At 37.6% G+C, this 18,646-nt stretch overlaps 1 protein-coding gene across 2 annotated transcripts; it reads right to left on the reverse strand.

Moving 5' to 3' along the window:
• Positions 1 to 676: 676 nt before the first annotated feature.
• On the reverse strand, positions 677 to 18,626 carry SLC25A40 (solute carrier family 25 member 40). 2 transcript variants are annotated; one of them, XM_051612564.1, is made up of 11 exons: positions 18,517 to 18,626; positions 17,215 to 17,333; positions 15,132 to 15,191; positions 13,877 to 13,983; positions 12,665 to 12,732; positions 10,798 to 10,922; positions 9,386 to 9,559; positions 6,892 to 7,001; positions 6,514 to 6,595; positions 4,394 to 4,474; positions 677 to 1,304 (listed from the first exon to the last, which is right to left on the reverse strand). In XM_051612564.1, exons 2-11 carry the CDS (start codon positions 17,306 to 17,308, stop codon positions 1,189 to 1,191), a joined length of 1,017 nt encoding a protein of 338 aa, XP_051468524.1. In that variant the 5' UTR covers positions 17,309 to 17,333; positions 18,517 to 18,626; the 3' UTR covers positions 677 to 1,188. The 2 variants fall into 2 exon arrangements, with proteins under 2 accessions (XP_051468524.1, XP_051468525.1); XM_051612565.1 differs by having other exon boundaries at positions 1,205 to 1,304; positions 6,503 to 6,595; positions 18,517 to 18,601.
• Between the last annotated feature and the right edge of the window lie 20 nt (positions 18,627 to 18,646).

Raw genomic sequence — 18,646 nt, forward strand, 5'->3', positions numbered from 1 at the left:
ACCATACTGAGACATAATTCTGAGTTCCTTTTGTACCAGCACACCCCCCTTGTTACAACATGCAAAAAATGAAATTTGACCACTTCATTGAAAATGCATGACAGAAGGGATGTAGTGAGGGTAGTTAAAAGTGCCTATGGGCAGGGGAGATGCTGCCACTGCTCATCTTGTGTGTGAGAAGCAGCACAGTGTAGCAGACAATGGCTGTGTCTGTAGCAGTGGACTTAAACATGCTCTTCCCTTCAGGCTGATACGTGGCTGATTCAAACCAGCAAACCTGGCCTTCCAAACCAGGTGATCCCATACAGAGAGTGTGTGGGGAATGTTTCCTGGCAGGGAGTCTGGCCCTGCCTTGGAGCTCTGTGACAGTGACAGCTTGCCCATCCCAAAAACATGCAAGGGCATGTTCTCCACACTACCTGTACAGGCCATTTTCTTCAGTACCCAGGTGTGCTTTAATTTTTTGAAGCATTACCTTAAATTAAAGGTGCCTCAGACCTAGCAATGTGTTCCACATGCTCTCTCGGCTTCTACTGAGCACAAAGTACTTTTCCCAGTTTGACCTAAAGCATTTTTCATTTTAAACAAACTTGAGAAGTCGAAGACTACTTCATAATATGCACTTACACAAAATACAGAGCTACAAATAAGAAACAAGCACAGATTTAAACATGTATTAAGCAAGAATAAATGTTTATTGAATTCATTCTCTATCAACCTCCTTATGGAGCAATAATCATATCATACAATTGGAAGCCCAAAGCATTTTCTAAACATCATTTTAAATACCCAACAAAAATCTTTAGTCAGACTGAAAACTAACCGAGTGGCAGGGGTTATTCTTCATAGCTCTGTCCAGCCTAAATTTTTTTTCCTTTTTCATCATTAAGAAAACCAGTGAGAGAACCTTTTTTTTTTTCTTCCCCTTCTTTCCTTTATTCTCTCTAGCTGCAAGAGCAGTCATAAAATCTTCAATGATAGTTTAAGGGTTGTGTATTTTCTTAGTCTTAAGAAAATAGAAATACTGGATTTGTCTTTTGTAAAACAGGTAAAAATGAAATTGCATTTAGTTACCAAATGTAATGGCAGAAATTCACTGGCAATTCTAGAAAATACCTTGACAGATTCAAATTTGGCACAATATATGTCACCATATTTTTTGACTACCCACAACTGGATGAAGGAGAATTAAGGACGTTGGTTCCTTTTTTCATTTAAATGAGAAAAGAAAGACTTTCCATATTCATATGTGCTGATCATTATGGCACAAGCAGGAGCAACTTTAAACAGCCGTGGAACCATACCTGCCCAGAAGAGAAAGGAAAGTATTCACTATTGTTTGTTTTCAGACTGAAGTGCTGTAGTACCATTTAGTGGTTACAATGTATTGATCCCACAGTGTCTCAGTGTAGAACTAGGATTCTCCCTGTACACCTTCCTCAAAATACTGAAATTGCTGGCTGTAGGTATTACTGCTGTAATGGCCTATGCCACTCTGTGTGGCCTGCCTGCCTCAAGCCCATTGTGTCTCTGCCCTCTCTGTCCCTCCATGGAGGTTGAGCACCTTGACCTGCAGGACTACCAAGCTCCAGTAAGGAAGAGGTGGCCCTGAGGCCAGACTGTGTACCCTCTCCTAAGTGTCACTGCAAACTTGCTGCTTATGTCAGACAGTGAGAGGCCTGTGACCTCTCAGGTGCGAAAGTAGGTTCAGGAGGCCTTGAATCCTGAAGTGGATAAAAGGGAGGAAAGGGCTCGAGTACCCTCTGCTGGGCTGCACCCCCTGCTGCAGGTGTGTGTCAGCCTTTCGAGCCAAGTGTGAAGTAAAAAGTAATTTCTTTGCCACTGTCTCCCAAGACCCTACAGAACCTTTACTAAAATGGAAGGGTCCTGCTTCCATGTGTAACAATAGAATTCAGGCATTAAATGTCTCCCATTATAATTAAATGTAATATTGCCAGTGGAGTTTAGAAGGTGATTCAACTTAGCTAGAGGTAGGAAAATAAGGCTGAATCCACTTGTCTACACACATCCATCTACTTTCACTTTAAGTGCAAAGATGCCTGCATGGAGCTAGTGCAAATGACATGACTTATGGAAAACTTGTGTCCCTTTGGAACAGCAGCAGGAAGCCAGTCAGAGAACACCCTGAGTCATCTCACCTACGTGTGGGTAACTGAACTGAGATAGTGGCTGATCAACAGAACATCTCCATGCTCCCTTACCTGCGGGTCAAGACTTAAATGCTGGTGTCCAGGTATCCTAATCTGTGACCTACATTCCACCCAAAATATCTAACAATATCGATACTTTGTAGTGTCATGCCTTCTGCTGGCATTAAGTGCTCTGAAACATCCAAATCCTATTGCCCAGCTATGTCATCACTGTACAGCAAGTAAAGCACTGTCATCTCTTTCAGCAAGTCTTCAACCAGCTGTGTAGCCATTCACACAAGGAACCCCAGGGAAACTATGCAGTGCTGTCAAGACTGGTAAGTGACCTGGGTTTGGAATGTCTTTTGCAGTCTTTCATTAAAGTATGACCTACAATAGGCTTTTACCTCAATATCTTGTAATTTCCTCAGGCTGCCAGAGTCTGAGAGTGGGGAGAGCAGCATATAGGTAAACTATTAAAATACTTTTGGTTTTAGTTATGAGATTGACAACTAGAAAATCAAGTTGCATTGTATAGCTATTTAGGACACAATGGATAAGAATGCAAAAACTTCCAGTTTCTGGGAAACCTCATCTTCCTGTTTTGCTTGACAGAGCATGCCAAGTAGAAACCTTTTGACAGAAGTCTAGCAGGATCCATAACAGGTGCTGCCAAATATCTAAGTATCTACAAATCAGTGAAAAAAATTCCATGTTATTTTCCAAGAAAACATTCTGGGATCTGACTAAATCCACCATGAATTACTGAAAGGACTGGTGATCACCTCAGAGTCAATCCCTTTCGGTAACTACAGAAGCGGAACATTCCCTGAAAGATCTTACGAATTAAAAGAAATCTTCAATGAGGTAACAGTGAGGAACTTTTGCTTCACTGCTGGAATGTCATTTTGGTCCCTGTTCTGGCCAGGGCGGTTTGGTCACACAGCGGAAAAAACACTCTTAAGTCTCAGGAGCCTCTATGATCACTACCTGGTAACAGAAAATCCTCCTACAATTGAGCCATAATGATGAAAATGAGGAGGAATGACATTACCTGCTGAACCTCTCAGGATATGTCCAGTCTCATTCCTGGAGGTTTTGAGTTAGTATCAAGAATTAGATTATATGATTAGGTAGGGCTAACTGACTTCAGAGAATTGCCAGGATTTGAAAAAGGCATCAGAAAGTATTCCTGGAGATTTCTTTTCTGTTCTATAAATATGCAGGGGTTTAATGGCCAAGATATCTAATGGCGGTCAGACATACAACTGTGCAGAGGTAAATCTGTCAACAGTAGAAATAACTAACTTCCCATAGTTCAGTGCAAAAAAGAGATCTTTACAAAGGTATCAAAAAGACTAAGAGTCTTTAAGACAGTCTGTGCAAGAAGATAAATAAAATAAATCAAAGAATTACACAGCTAAATGAGATTGTAACAATAACATTCTGTCTTACTGAATGGCTCAGAGGAACTGAAACAGCACCAGTTACATACTACATGATGTAGTGACGTGCTCAACACCAGACATGCTGGGCAGCAGTGGTCCCTTACTAGGTTTAGTGAGGGTAAGAAAATCATGTAAGATGTGCACACTCCTGTGTGTACACATGAGATATTGTACAAGTAAAATTTAAAAACTCTTTGACTCATGCAGAACTCAAAAAGTTGAGCATAGAAACTAGTATGAGATGAAGAACAAAAATTAGGATGGGTATTGCTAGATGCAGGTGCTGCAACACTACTGACTGTTTGGAGATGTTTAGGACTGGCCTAAAAACTACACCTAAGAAACTTTCTCAGTCTATAAGTACCTCCATACTGAAGCTTCCAAACCTACAGTCCATTAAATGTTTTTGTTTTTTTTTTCTGAAAATCCAGACATTGCAGTTTAAGAAATCAACAAATTGTTTAAATTTGAAAAAACCTGCTTTCTGAACTGTTCCTTTTTCCTCACCATTTTAAACTCCCAATACACCTGTATCTGTCAAGCCCAATCCCTCTATTTTTTAAATAAATACTGTCCATCTTGGACAGCTGTGTCTTAGTAACTTGTAAAGAGATTACCAGATTCTCTCTGGATATATGCATATCTGTTGCCTTACATATGCAAACTGTTTCATAACTGAGAGTGTTCACAGAGATGGAAATAATTTATATATGTTAACATCTGTAATCACTTCTTACTGATTAAAAAACCTTCTCTCTAGTCTGGTATTTTTTAGTAATATATTAAAATATTTACCAGCGAATAATCCAGTAATCCCATTTTTAGTGACAATTTTCCTCATAACTGCCCAGGTTGATGTACAGTCCCTCTGTGGAACTCAATATAGTACAAGAAAACGGTGAATTAAGCAATATATAACACAATGCCACAGAAAATACTTTTAGAAATCAGAGACAGTCACTTCAGATGTAATTATGAGGTTGAATTAATTTTATGTTAATTTTATCCATACTATTAATACAGGTTGTTAAAATCATACAGTATGCAAATTCATACAATACTCAAGTTAAAATAACATGACATGGAAAAATCTGTATTCATGCCTAGGGTAAGATACATGAACAGAGACAATATTCCTTACCAGAGTAACTGATATAGTTGAAAAAAGTCACCTAGCTTTCAAATGAGCCTGTCCCTCTCCATGTCACTTTATACAAGCAGCTAAAACATCATCACCATTCAGATTTTTAAACAAGAACTTTCCTTTATGGTAAACTGAACCTAAAGGTAAGTTTTGAGAATTGATATCATAAGAATGAATCATAAAAATATATAATAATTAAGGTAGGACACTACGCTCTATGTCGAAGTTTACAAAAATCAAATTCCCCCTAAATGTGTAAGTTAGTTTATGGAAGTATAGGTCTATGAGATGTGGATCAGCCCCTTGCAGAGCTAAATCACATACCATGAGCAACCTAACTGCAGCAGCATCAAGAAGCAATCTGCACTGCAGATGTATGCAACTGTTTTGGACAGAGGAAATTTGTTGTGCTCTTTCACTCTGCACGTGGCGTTTTCATTATGTGTAACATGAAAGTGGCTAAGAATTTGTTTTTCCTAGATTAAAGTTAAAATGGTTTTCTAGAATACATTCAGCAGGCATTCCCACGGCAGCTGGGAGCCACAAAATATTTTTGCAGCAAAGAGACAGTAGGTAGATGCAACATCAGTGTCCAACTCTAACAGCAAGTAGATTTGGAAAAAATTACACTAGTACAAAATACCGATAACCATAACAATTTTAAATATATATTAATATAGTTAATATCAGCCTAACAAATACATGGCAGCTACCTGTGATTCAAAGTGATGTTAGCAATTAATTCTTACATTCATCAGCACAAGGGAAGAATTGAAACACAGTAACTATTTTTATGTAAAGCTTTTTTCATCTTTGTTCTGCAGTGAAACGTAAGTTGTGTTTTTCCAGCTATGCCAGAAAAAATAGTTTACCTAAGAGAATGAAACCTCATGCCAAAAAGCAAGTGAGTTTTCCTAACATCTTTCTGAACCAGGGTTTTCAAATTAGTTTCTAAGCAGAAACTGGGTATTTGGCCATTTTACTGGTCGGTAATCTTAAAGCCATGATCTAATATTTATTTAAGTTAATGAAAGTCCCCCAATGGTCCAGGTTCCAGTCAATAGAAAAAAAAGTTTTTAGATACAGCTTGAATTTGTATAAAATGCAATGGTGCTCTACTGAAGGCAGAACAAAAAAGAAACTTCATCTTCTTTCATCCTGTAAAGCTGTTTGAATATTCACTGACATGCCCTTAAAAATAGTTTCTTTGAAATCACACAATAAGAAGGTTAAAAATACACAACCTGAGCATTGTGCTTTCTTTCTCTAGCCTAACATTTTAACAAAAGAATATCCCAATAAAGAAGCAAGTGGTAGTGAATGTGCAAACATTTTATCATGTTACTTTTATAAACTCAAAGGGTTTTCTTCAGATCACTGTTCACCTCAGTGTTTTATAAGAAATTCAATTTCTGCCTATTTAAATACAACTTACTTAAATGCATACAAATTTGCAATTGGTCTACCTAATTGTAATATCTCTGGATTTTTTTGTTTACAGTACATACCATCTTATTAACCTAAATTATACTGAACTCGCACCTTTTCACCCCTCCATGCCAGTAATGAAATACTGTATTTATCCTACGATAAAAAAATAACCTACAAGATGTTACAATGTGGAGAAGAAAAAAGGCCTTAGTGATAGAATTTTTAAATAAAATTCAGAAGAGACAAATATTTAAAATTCCTACCAAAAGTCTATATACTGAAACACCAGGCTTTATTTTTCCAAACATTATGTGTTTTTTTCTCCTTACCAGCAACTTACTTTTTAAGGTCTCACTCTCCCAAAGTCCAGTCTGCCTATGTGTTTTCACTACATCAAATGGCAGAGTTATGACAGCTGCAATCTATCAGGAAAAGAAATCAGTTTTTAATGCTACAGAACAAACAAAATTTAATAAAAATATTAAAATGCACGATATAAAATTACTTTCCAAGTACCCGGTATTACTAAAATTCTTGTATTTCAGAACACTGTAATTTATTGACAAATACCTCATCAGCTTGAATGTCAGATCATGAAGAAGATGCACCCCAAAACATGCACCATTTCTGAGAGATTCATACAAAATTATACCTCCTTTAAGTTATTTATTAGTCATAATAGTAAAGAGTAGTACCAGAAACAAAAATACATACTTACAGAGCCAGATGCTGCTCCTGAAGTAAAAGCAATAAGAAATGTTGGCTCATGTGTGCCAACCTCCTTGCACATCATCTTCTTGAAACGTTCATAATTATACCAGTACATTGCTATGGTTATAAAAAATAAACTTGATTGCAACACATTTGTATGTCAAATACAGAAAGTATTTTATCAAGTACAGATGTGAGAATTCTACTGTGGTAACAGGAGCACAAAGAAACAAGAGCTGAAAGGAAAATAAAAAGTGTTCTCTCTGATGATCCATGGACAGATTATCTTGTTCCCTTTGTCTCTATATTCCAAATTTCTTCATACGATACAAATTAGCCTAATAATTTTGTCATTCCCATAACGTCACCCCTACCTCAATACAGCTTAATCTCAGGGCTACATAATTCACATAAACAATTTTTTAAAATTCAATTTAACATAAATAAAGATTAGGCTTTAATTATTTGCTAAGTTTTCAGGTGTATTTCACACATTTCCTACATCTCATTAATTCTACAAAAACACGTTTCACACAAAATGAAAGTTTGCTCCAGAATGCCTATATTCTCCTGAGAAACAGAGTGTAAAATTTAATTCTGAGAGAACCAAGAAATATGATTTTGCTCTCTGGAATTACTAACAGGGGAATGCCTCTGAGAGGGCTGTCGAAGGCAGGTCTGATGATCAACTCTGAGGAATAGTATCTGCTTCTGTTTTCAGTTGCTGAACTACACCACACTACTGCACCCTTTCTATATTGTAACTAAAACTCTAAACCATATGCTACTGGGCTGAATTATAGAGTGATTTCTGTGGAAGAACAGCAGGCATGGACACAAGAATCTGGAAGGGACTGAGAAGAACATACAGGCATCTGGAAAGGACTGAGAAGAACATACAGCCATCACCTTAGTGTGCTCATCCTTGTGCACTCCCTCACGGCCCTCTGATCTTACCACTCTGTTAAAAGCAGCAGGAGGAAGGAAGGAAGATCACGAGGCTCCTGCCACACTGCTACAAAAATGGGTAAAAGAATCAAAGTTTCTACTTGAAGTCAGACAACACAGAAAACGATAGAATTTCAGAGTTCCCTTACAAAGCTTAGCAGAATAGCCTTTAAGCAAATTAAAAAAGAAATATTGAACAGGAAGCACTTTGGGCAAAAGGTTCAGATTAATTCTGAGTTATCTTTAGCCTTGGAGAAGGCAAGTTTCCATAGGTTCAGAAGCCTTCCCTTTCACAGAAGGCTAAGTCCCATCAAGTAATAGGATCCTAAAATAGGAAATAAAGTCCAACCACAATCTTCAAACGCCTACCAGTAGCAGAGTGAAAGAAAATGGGGTATAATTAATTTTTAAAAGAAAACAGCTGAAATAATTAATTCAATAAACTGCTATGTGCAGTTTTTAACTAAATATCCTCGCTTACCATGGTTTGGTTCACAGCCAGCTTAAAATTTATTCCAGATGCACATCTAAATGTATTCAAACCCCCTAAGAGTCCAAACCAATGACTGGTTCACTAGATTGTTTGGCATCAGAAATTAAATTACATGTCAGACTATTTTAAGAATGAAGTATGAGAACAAAGACAGCAAGTCAAATACTTCAAGGTTTCTCTGTCTCCAAAAATACGTTTGAAGCATTTTTCAGGGCCAACAGTGTTCAGAGGTTCCAAAGGACAGAAGCTGCTTCAAGGACAATTGATGCCTGATAATCCACAAGTCTTCTGATAATTCACAAGTGTTCTGATAACAGTGGCCCTCAAGAGACAGGGGCTCTTACCACTGGCATTAACAAGTGTGAAAACTGTCCTTTAGCAGTCTCATCCAATTACCTCTGTAACCCACATGAGAGGTATGACAAAAAGGGAGAAAGCATGATCTCCTTATTATCTTAAAGAACAGTCCTAGGACTAGCTATGGTCTGTATCAGATGTTTCTTCTAGACATTCAGCTTTGGAGCTTTGCTAATGATTGGTGCTATAGCTTCACATTTTGCGAAGCAGTTACACAAACTCCTTCATCTTGCTAATGAAAACTCCTGATGACACTACTGTGTCACTCTGTCTTTGAACGTTTTCTAAACAGAACACTTAGATACATCATATTTCTCTATAAGGAAATAGCCACTATTCCTTTCACAGAGAAGTTTTCCTACTGTAAGTCTTCAAAAAAAGTCATTGCATAAACTAAATTTTTGCCAAGAAAAGTTGGAACAGATGGTCTTTGAGGTTCCTTCCAAGGGGGTATTCTATGATTCTAAAGATGAGAACAACCTAAGTTTAGAGACAAGAAACATAATAATGAATCCTACCTGGTATCCATAAACAAACTAAGACGGAAATCAGATTCTCAAAGAATTTATAAATAAAAACACTCAAAAGAGAACAAGTAAATCCCAGTAATACTTAAAGCTAATCAGTAAAATTTACTAAAGACACAGAATGCATAAACATATCCTTTGATGTAACACAAACTTGCACAGAAAATACAACCTACCTGAGAAAGGTACATCTCTCAGAACAGTAGAAGTCCAGCCCCTCCACAGGGAAAACCATCCATCTGTAGCCACTTTACTGCTGACACACATGTACAGCTGCTTGTAGGACAACTTGCGATACTGCATTCTAGTTCTGATCAGTTCCAGGGGGCTCACTACAGTAACTGAACCAACTGCAAATAAGAAGAATGTGGGCTTTTTTAAAAAATGAATTTTTACTAGTAACATTTCCCGACCATTAAAGTCAGATCTTATCTTCCTTAATATATTTGATTCCTTTCAACTCTCCTATTTTACTCAAAATAATTCCCAAACGAAGTTTCCTTTCCAGCTAAGAACACCACATCTATTCACAGTAGCTAAACCTTCTGGGCACAAAATTTACCTACCTTTTTTCAATACTGGTATGTTATAATCCATGTAACAAGTTAAGAATCCTGATTTTCAAATTTTTCACATATATAGGCTGAAAATTTCAAGTACTTATAAAGATCATTTTTCAGTAATTGCCATTTTAAAATTTAACTTGAAGAAAGTAGGCCTGGGGTTTTTGGGTTTGTTGTTGAGAACAAAATTATGTGAGTTTTTATCGGTTTCTAAGCATCTTTGCCATTCTTTTGAACTATCAAGATTATTTGGCAGGCAATCTGTATCTGACAAAGGAACTCTCCTGCATCTTGTGGAAAGATCAGTGAGTCCCAACTCACTAACAAGCTCCCGTCACACATGTAACAGTCTCTAATAATTTTACTTTCTCCTGTTGCTCAGGTAAGGTTTCTTTGACACGTGAACATATATCTGGAGCAGCCTAATATGAACAACTTGCCAGATCACCACAGAATAACAAATATTTCTCTACTAGTCTTCCAGTCCCCCTCATAGTCACAAGTAGAATATGGAACTACATTCTCAAGAGTTTTCTAAGAAAGCTCAAAAATGTATGACCTGAGCTACTTCTACAAAAATAGATGAGGAAAAGGATTAACAAAAGTAAGATATAAAAATAAATTCAGTCCTGCTATATCATACAGCACAAAGTTCAATTTTCATTTTCCTTGTAATTACCTGTGCAGCTTGATTATAGAAAACAATGTGTATTATTAGATTCACCACAGAACAGATTTAAATTAAATTGTCCTCGGTAGAAGTTTAGAACGATAAAATTTTGAACAAAATACAAATGTAGTGGAAGTGTAACAGCAAAAATAAATCAAATTATTCCAGGATAGAGGGTTATGTTGCCCAAGAAATACTGGATAATTACAGTATTCCTCCCTATGTCCAGTTCCATGCACTATTATCCCTAACTTAAAGCTACAGCAAATTTACTTTAAAAACAAAACAACAAAACAAAGCCAAGAAAATAGCATGTAGGTATTTTATTTCAGTTTTTAAACTGATGACAACTTACATCTGCTTAAGGAACCTGCAAGAACTGGAATGTGTTCATCATCCTTTCCTAGTCTAGATTTCAGAGCTTCACACAGTTGGTCATAGCATGTAAAATAAATTACTGTAGCAGGAAGTGCCATTATTCTAAAATATAAGAGAGGGAGTCTAAATTAACACAAGGAAAGCAGGAGCATAAAGTCAACCATCTTGTATGGATAATGTGCTAAAGGAAAAGCTAAATCTCCATCTGAGTGTTGTTATGAAGAAAAAAACATTTACCCAATGGCTTTGATTCACTGCCTCTTGCTCACACTTTGAAATTCACAGATTGTCCAGTTTTCTAGTTTTTAATTTCATCAGGAAAATCTCTAAGTAAAATGATGATGGATTATCTCAGTAAAAATTTACTTCATATCAGCTTCAGAACTGTTTTGATAAAGGAATGGAATTGAAAGATCTGCTACTAACCTTATATATTTATTCACTTGACAATCAGAGAGTATTTTCGCTATCTCAATCAACACTTAAAATTCTCATTACTTGAAAAACAACATGGAGTGAATAAACTTTTTACATCCCAGCATAGCACAGACTATAACAAAACCAGCTAGATCTATAATCATTCACTGTAGGGATAAAGCAGTGCATCTTACTCTAAAATGGTAATTATATTTCTGTGTTACGTCTGTGCCAATAAGGCACATAGCACCATTACAAAAATACCATGAAGACTGTCATGCTTGCAATACCAAGACGTCATAGTTTAGATCTTCTCTTAAAAACTGTGTACCTCTCTCCAACCAAGAAGCTGGTTCTTCTCTGAAGGGGTACAGAACACATGTTGAAGAAAAAACTCTGTCCTGGCTGAAACATAGACCTCTTAATTCAGTTAGATCATAAAGGTCTGTATTTTGAAATTGCCACATGCTGCAGGTTAAATCATAAGGCCTGAGCTTGACTATGCTTTGCTTTTTTGTGCCTTATACACTAAGCACTGTGTGGAAAGAGTGTATCAGTGCTTTCCCACTGGGCTCTGACATGACAACTGTAACACAACACTTCAAGTCTTACAAGATACAACTTCAATACATATGTTAGATTTGACCACTTTTTTGGCTTGCATATGGAGGAGGACATAATTATAGAGGTCTTAATTACTATCTGTACCAGGCTAATATGAATAACAGGATAAAACAGACTGGTGCTGTTTAGCCTAAAATGAAGACTTAGAGGGGATTTGATATCAGTGTTTAAATATGTAAATGCCCCTTGTGGGCATTTCTCTCTTGTGGAGAGAAAATGAGTCATCTGTTTTCCATGACAAAGTTCTATAGGATAAAAAAACCCAATAAAGTTCCTTGGAATAAGTGTATTATTTTTTTTTCATTAGTTAGATTAGGTTAGATTCTAGTTAGAAGTTAAAATAAAAAAATTAAATCAGGGTAATGAGATGCACCACTACAGTGTCTGTGGAAACAGCAGTGTTGCTTATTAAGAGTCATTAGTAACATGACAGGATTACAAGATACCGACCAAAGACTCTCCTTCCCTACTGATCACAGCTGACCCTATGATTCCATGATGCCATCAAGGGGACAGTTACAGTAAGGATACAACCTCTAAAAGGCAGAATATAGAAAAGTTTGATACTCCTGCTTAGCTACCAAGAATGTGTCAAAGAAGTTGCAAGGAGAAATGTCAAGATCTGGTATAACAGTGCCTTTAGATGTTTCTGAATAATTGATTACATCGTTATCTGTAACTTCAGAATTTACTTCTTTTTTAATCACTTAGAAATAAACTCATTTGTCTAAGTAATGGGAGTAATTTTTTTAACAATAAGTAATAACATGTTACAAAAAAAAAAAAGGTAATACTTTGCTTACAATGTTGGGGGAAGTCCACTCCACAGTGATTTAATTCCCTCTATTTGAATAATTTTCACAAATGCATCCTAAAAACATAACCAGGCAAAGAGCAATAATTAGCTACAAAACTTTTGTACTTACTAATATATTTCTGCTGGCAGAACAGAAAATTAATGTATTAAAAAAGTATGTCATACTAGTATTTTAAGTTTTCTCCAGATATGTTCTGTACTAGTTAGTTTATGTATTTGTAATCTAGCTTCAACACATTTGCAATACAGGAAGGTATACAGGACATAAATAAATCCAATGACTGAGTAGTGTATTTATATACCTTACTAACTATATAGGCAAACACAGCAAAACATTTGTACAGTCCTATCACTGGAAACCTACAACGTTCACTACCATTTTCTTTACTGCTCAATTTTCCAGCACTGTTCTAAAAAAATTATAGGAGATCCAACGATATGACAGTCATTCTTCTTTATGAATCACCCTCTCACAGCAAAAATTAGTATAAAATCCTGTCAACTGGAAAATCAAGTGACTTTCTAAAAATTAATTTAATACTATTAATTGAAAAATTCAAACTTCAGAAGTTACTAATTGTTTTTTAAAATAACACTGTAAAACCCAATAAACCATTTGTATGAACATTTTTTCTTCTCAAAAATTTATTCTGAAAAAACCTTGATCATGTGTGTAACTTAACAACAGTCAAAATCTTCATTAATGAAGCAGCATCAAAGTGTCCAACAGTAAGTCTGCTTTAAGTGTCTGGGTAGAATGCCAGACCCACAAGTTTCAATGCATCTGAAATCTGGCACGTGAACTGAACATTAAAACACTATCTGCATTGTTAGTTCAGGTCAGAATCATACTGGGAGATCTGTGGACAGAAGAGATGTAAGCAGCTTCAGAAAATCAGTAAGCACAATCAGCACCTACAGACATTATAGCTCAAGTAGTGAAAATAAAATCATAAAGGTATCCCTGTGAGGAGAGCTGTGCAGCTAGCTGCCCCCTTGTTTGTCTTAAGGAAGGAACATATATTTCTTGTAGAAAGTAGAAGGTAACATTTAATCACTGTCTCAATTACACAGTGTAACCACATGAACACCCTTTCAAATTATAACAGATTCTACTTGAACTTGAAAAAACCCAATAAATTCAGAGTATGCTACTTAAAAATATTTTCAGTGTACATTTTTACATAAATGTTCTTACCAACGTCCCTTTGAATTGCCCAGGTTTTTTATACCAGGCTTTGCTGTTCCCATTCTCACAAACACATATATGATCCATAAGGCCATTGGAGTATACAAAACACTTCCCTAATAAAAAGGTGTATAAGAATATAGTTAATCCCTGTAAGATTGTTCTTAATCCACAGCAATTTCAAATTGAATATAATGGCAACATAGATTTATCTCTGGTTAGACACAGAGGAGTAAAATAATCTTGGAAAGTCCATGACAACAAATGAGGCAAAAGGAAAGAGGGAACAAATATATTCTGCCCTAATGTGCTCCAGGACGCTTGTTTATGTTATACTGCCATCTGCTGAAGGCTAAAAACAACACGAGACCTGCACCTCACTATTCTATGTAACCACGTGAACATCTTTCATACTTTTAAATCTTTTACTATGCAGTCTCAGCATCCATATTACAAGGGGAGTTTGTTATACATTAGCTTAGACTGCATTTGTGCTAGATCATCCTTTCTACTTGTCTGTGTTTTATTCTTCTACAGCATGTAGATCAAACCTGTTTGACAAAATTTTATTGCTACTATAGAAACATACTTTGAGCTTCACCACCTTCAGATTCCTGAAGGGTTTAGAATGTACCAAAAAAGCAGGGTAGAACACATAAGTACTTCCCCTGATGTACAGCAAGTGTGACTGCAAATATTCGTCCTCACATACAACATGGAACACTTCTCATCTCCTTGCCTTTTAAATCTCATTTATTAATTATAATTAAATAGTAGGAGTAACTGGCATATCTTTGAGTGCACAATGTCTTCATCTATTTAAAAACCAAATGGCAAGAAATTTTGGTAGAACTTAGTACCTGTTTTCAAAAGTCCGTGGATTTTGGAGGAGATGAACTTTGACACAGCATCCCGATCACATAAGCCCTCTGATTATATATTTAGTTATTAATAGCTTAAAAAAAACCCCAACAACTCTAGTCAGTAATAGTTGTAGTCACTGTCACAATGAAAATACTAAAGCTTGTTTAACATGGTACCTATTCATGGCAATTTTTTTCCACTGTGCCTGTCCACTGACATTCTTTCTTTAGCAATTTCCATGTATGTTGCTTATTTCCACCTCACTTAAACTGAAGAAACAAACATAACGACCATGAAACAAATAAAAACATTCTGCAGTTGAGCATTGTTATAGCTATTAGCTAAACACAACAGCAAAAAGCAAATTGAGTCTCCCATTACACCACACATTTATATTTACCTTTGGAGAACAGATTGCTTTGGGCTTGCAGTCGAGTTTTGATAACATCAAGAGGAGTTACTAGAATGAAACAGAAGTCATTTAGAAACACTCTGCATGCCCTGAAAATGTGTAAGTGTACAGATGCCTTATTATGAACTTCTACAACTTTTTTTTTTTTCCCAGTGGGGAAAAAGAGACCTGTTTTACAATATTACCAGACAGAGGAATAAAAGGAGAACTACAATTCCTATATGGTTTGCAAGTGACCCTATGCATCTTTTGTAATTTACTAAAAGTTGCACAGACAACAAATATTAAGAGATGCACAAAGCTCATCCAAAAACTATTGTATCATCTTGTCTGAAAGTGCTAAAACTTGTGCCATTATGCTCTGCTGCTAACCTTTTATACGTGGCACACCATAAGACATATGAGATCAGATTTTGGCCTTGATTATTTAAAATATTACAGCATTTTTCATGTGTTTATTCTTTTTCAATAAACTGGTGGTAATATTAAAAACATTAAACTTATTACGTGCTTTCCTTATTTGCTGTGTGTAGAGAAGATCTAAAACTTTTGTGTTGTTGAAAAGTAAATGAAGGTTCACTGAACATTTCATTGCTTCTGTTCCAACCCTAACGATCAACTATTAGAGGCCTAGACATGCTGAATCTACACTGGTTGTCAGCAGGAGCAAACCTTACCGATGATACTGACTGAGGGCTTGCTTCAGCTGTCTGCATCCAAGCAGCTAGTGCCATCTGAGTCCCTAAGGTATCCAAAATACCTACACAGTTGACAGAAATGACACAGGACGCACAACCTTACTTACTAAGCAGCAAGTAGAGGCTAAGTCAAATGGCCAGAATGTGTCTCACTCAGCACATTCTTAGGCACAGGCAACTGATCCACACACCTTAGCTCTCTACTGATGCCTCTCAGTGGACTAACAGGATAACGAAGAATATATATATCCAAGAATACTTGGTTCACATTTCTCTATCTACATGTAGGAATCTAAATGTGACTCCTGCAGCTCAATTCAGTTGCTTAAAATTTGGAATCTAGTAGCATTTTAGCCACTCACACACATTCTGCCTTATCTCCCAGCTGCCACTTCAGAAAGGAGCTGGGCTCTATCTCTTGAATACCAACACTTTACGCTGTACTAGAACCGTAAGTACAAACAGTAGGAATCCATCTTGGGAATTCCACAGGTCTGATGTAGCTGAGCTTGCTGCTTTACCTAACATCACAGGATACATGGTATAAAGACACACTAAAAAGATGATTAATTTCCTCGGTTCCCAGTAAGATCCTATTCTGTTAAAAATTGGAAATTTTGTGGGGGGGCGGAAATCACGCTTAGAAAATCACGTGTCCCAGCAGCATAATCCATGTTAAAAAAGGCAAAAAAGCAACTGAAATACAAAGTATAAGGTATCAAGCTTAGCAAGCTCCAAGGGATAAGAAGTGCTGAATCTAGCCAACCAGTGCCTCCACAGGTACACGAGGGAGAAGGGAGATAACCAAGTATGAAGCAGAAGATTAATTCCACAGAATATCCAGAAGTTCAAAAGACAAAAAGCCATTCTTAAAAGCAATGCTTAGTGAGGAATGCTTTGACAGTGTAAGACATCACAGCCGAATAAATCAACATGATGACTGAAGCAGCAACATGAAAGGTGTATCTCACAGGGCCAGCCTTGCAGAAGTTGTGTCTTGTACTGTAAAGTACAGGCTTTTATTTACAATCTATTATTAAGCAGCAGGAAGTATGGAAATGAATTTTTATTATTTTGTTTCTTGCAGAAATAAAGCAATTAATTACTACACCAAAAGGAAAACAGACCTAGGAATGAGAAGTTGATTTAAAATAATTCTTATTTTCAGAAATGGTTAAAGATTATCAGGTATGGTAACGATTTCAATTAATCATATTTGTTGAAAAATCTGAGAAAACTATCCAAAAACATCCTTGTTCAACATAGTGATGAGATGTATAGACTATATATATGCAGACATCCTGCTGAGTCAAACTGAAGAGTAATCATTTTGCAACGATTCTCCCTGTGGCAAGCTTGATAGTTTGCCTTACCAAATAGTGATGTGATTATAGCTCCACAACAAGAGGCTATTGCTTGCTGAATAACGGTTGTTTTATCTAAGTTGCTATCAGTCATTTCAGCCATGAGTTTACTCCTGGAGAAGAAAAACCTGTTAAATAACAGAAAAAAATATTGTCAGATTATGCTCAAAACTTGCAGAAAAAATCAAAGGAAAAAATATTTCAAATTTTCATGAAGACATCATCTACTACCAGCAACAATGTAAATACTAGTTTTCTACTGGTATTCCAGCACCTCCATGCATTTTTTAAATCAGCGTATTTGCACCATGTTTTGTAAATAATGTAAGTTTTCTAAATGACAATAAATCTTCCATATCATTCTTCCATGAATTACAATGCTCAGGGTTTGTTGTTTTTTTTTTTGTTAACCACAATAAATACTGGTATGTACTATCTCTTGCTGCAACAAAGGGTTTAGGAGCTTGTAAAAAAGCATACAAAGATAAATTCCCAGCCTGCAGCCTGTACAGCAGAATAATTCATCTAGCTCTCCTCCTGCTTCCCTCACTCCTGTGAGAAAATCCAGTCTCCTGGTTGATGCAACAGGCTCAGCCTCGTAGCAATGACCATCCTGGTAAGCTCCTCACTCAATAAACAGTAACTAACTACTATTCATGCTGCCATTAAACGTTAATTCCTTGGCCAAATCCTGCTGTACGGCTGCAAAGGCAAAGTTACCTCAGGAATCTTCTCGCAGTATCTGAGCTCTTACCGCTTTTTATGTGAGCTGCAGGAACACTTGTTTTGCTACTTTCACCGAGTTTCAAATAAAAGAAAGGTTAAGCGGCATAAACCGAGATTCACCTCTTGGATGCTAAAAGCAGCTCATCTGTGGGGAGCCGCCTTCTAGAGAATTTAACTTCTAACAACACATTTTCCGGAATAGCACATATCATGCGTTTATGAGCAGCAAACGGGCTGTAACCTCTGGGGCAAAGCCCTTGGCCATAAGATTGCGAAGCATCCCCAGCCCGGTCCCCCAGCCCGGCCCCGCCGAGGCCTGCGAAGCTGCGTCCCGAGGGGACCAGCGGCCCGAGCGGCCCTGGCGCCGTCCCGGGAAGCGCCAGGCCTGCCGGCACCGCGCCCGCCCCGGCAGCGGAGGAAAGTGCTGGAGCGGGTGGTGGCCCCGCCGGAGGTTCCCCCACACCTCAGGGCCGGGCGGCAAAGCCTCTTCCCGGGCACTTCTGCTAAGGAAGGCGCCCCGCGGCGAGGCGAGGGGAGGGGAGGGGGTGGCAGCCCTCTCCCGCCTCCCGCCGCACCCCCGCTCACCTCCAGCCCCCCGCAGCCCGCCGGGCCCGGGGGCTCCTTTCGCTTCCGCCCGCCTCTTCGCGGGAGGGACCCCCCGCCGCGGCCCTGCGCCCCTCGCCCCGCCGGCAGCGCCTCCCGCCGCCGGCAGCGC

This window comes from Apus apus, chromosome 2 (genome assembly GCF_020740795.1).
Source record: "Apus apus isolate bApuApu2 chromosome 2, bApuApu2.pri.cur, whole genome shotgun sequence".
In the NCBI taxonomy this organism is placed as follows: Eukaryota; Metazoa; Chordata; class Aves; order Apodiformes; family Apodidae; genus Apus; species Apus apus.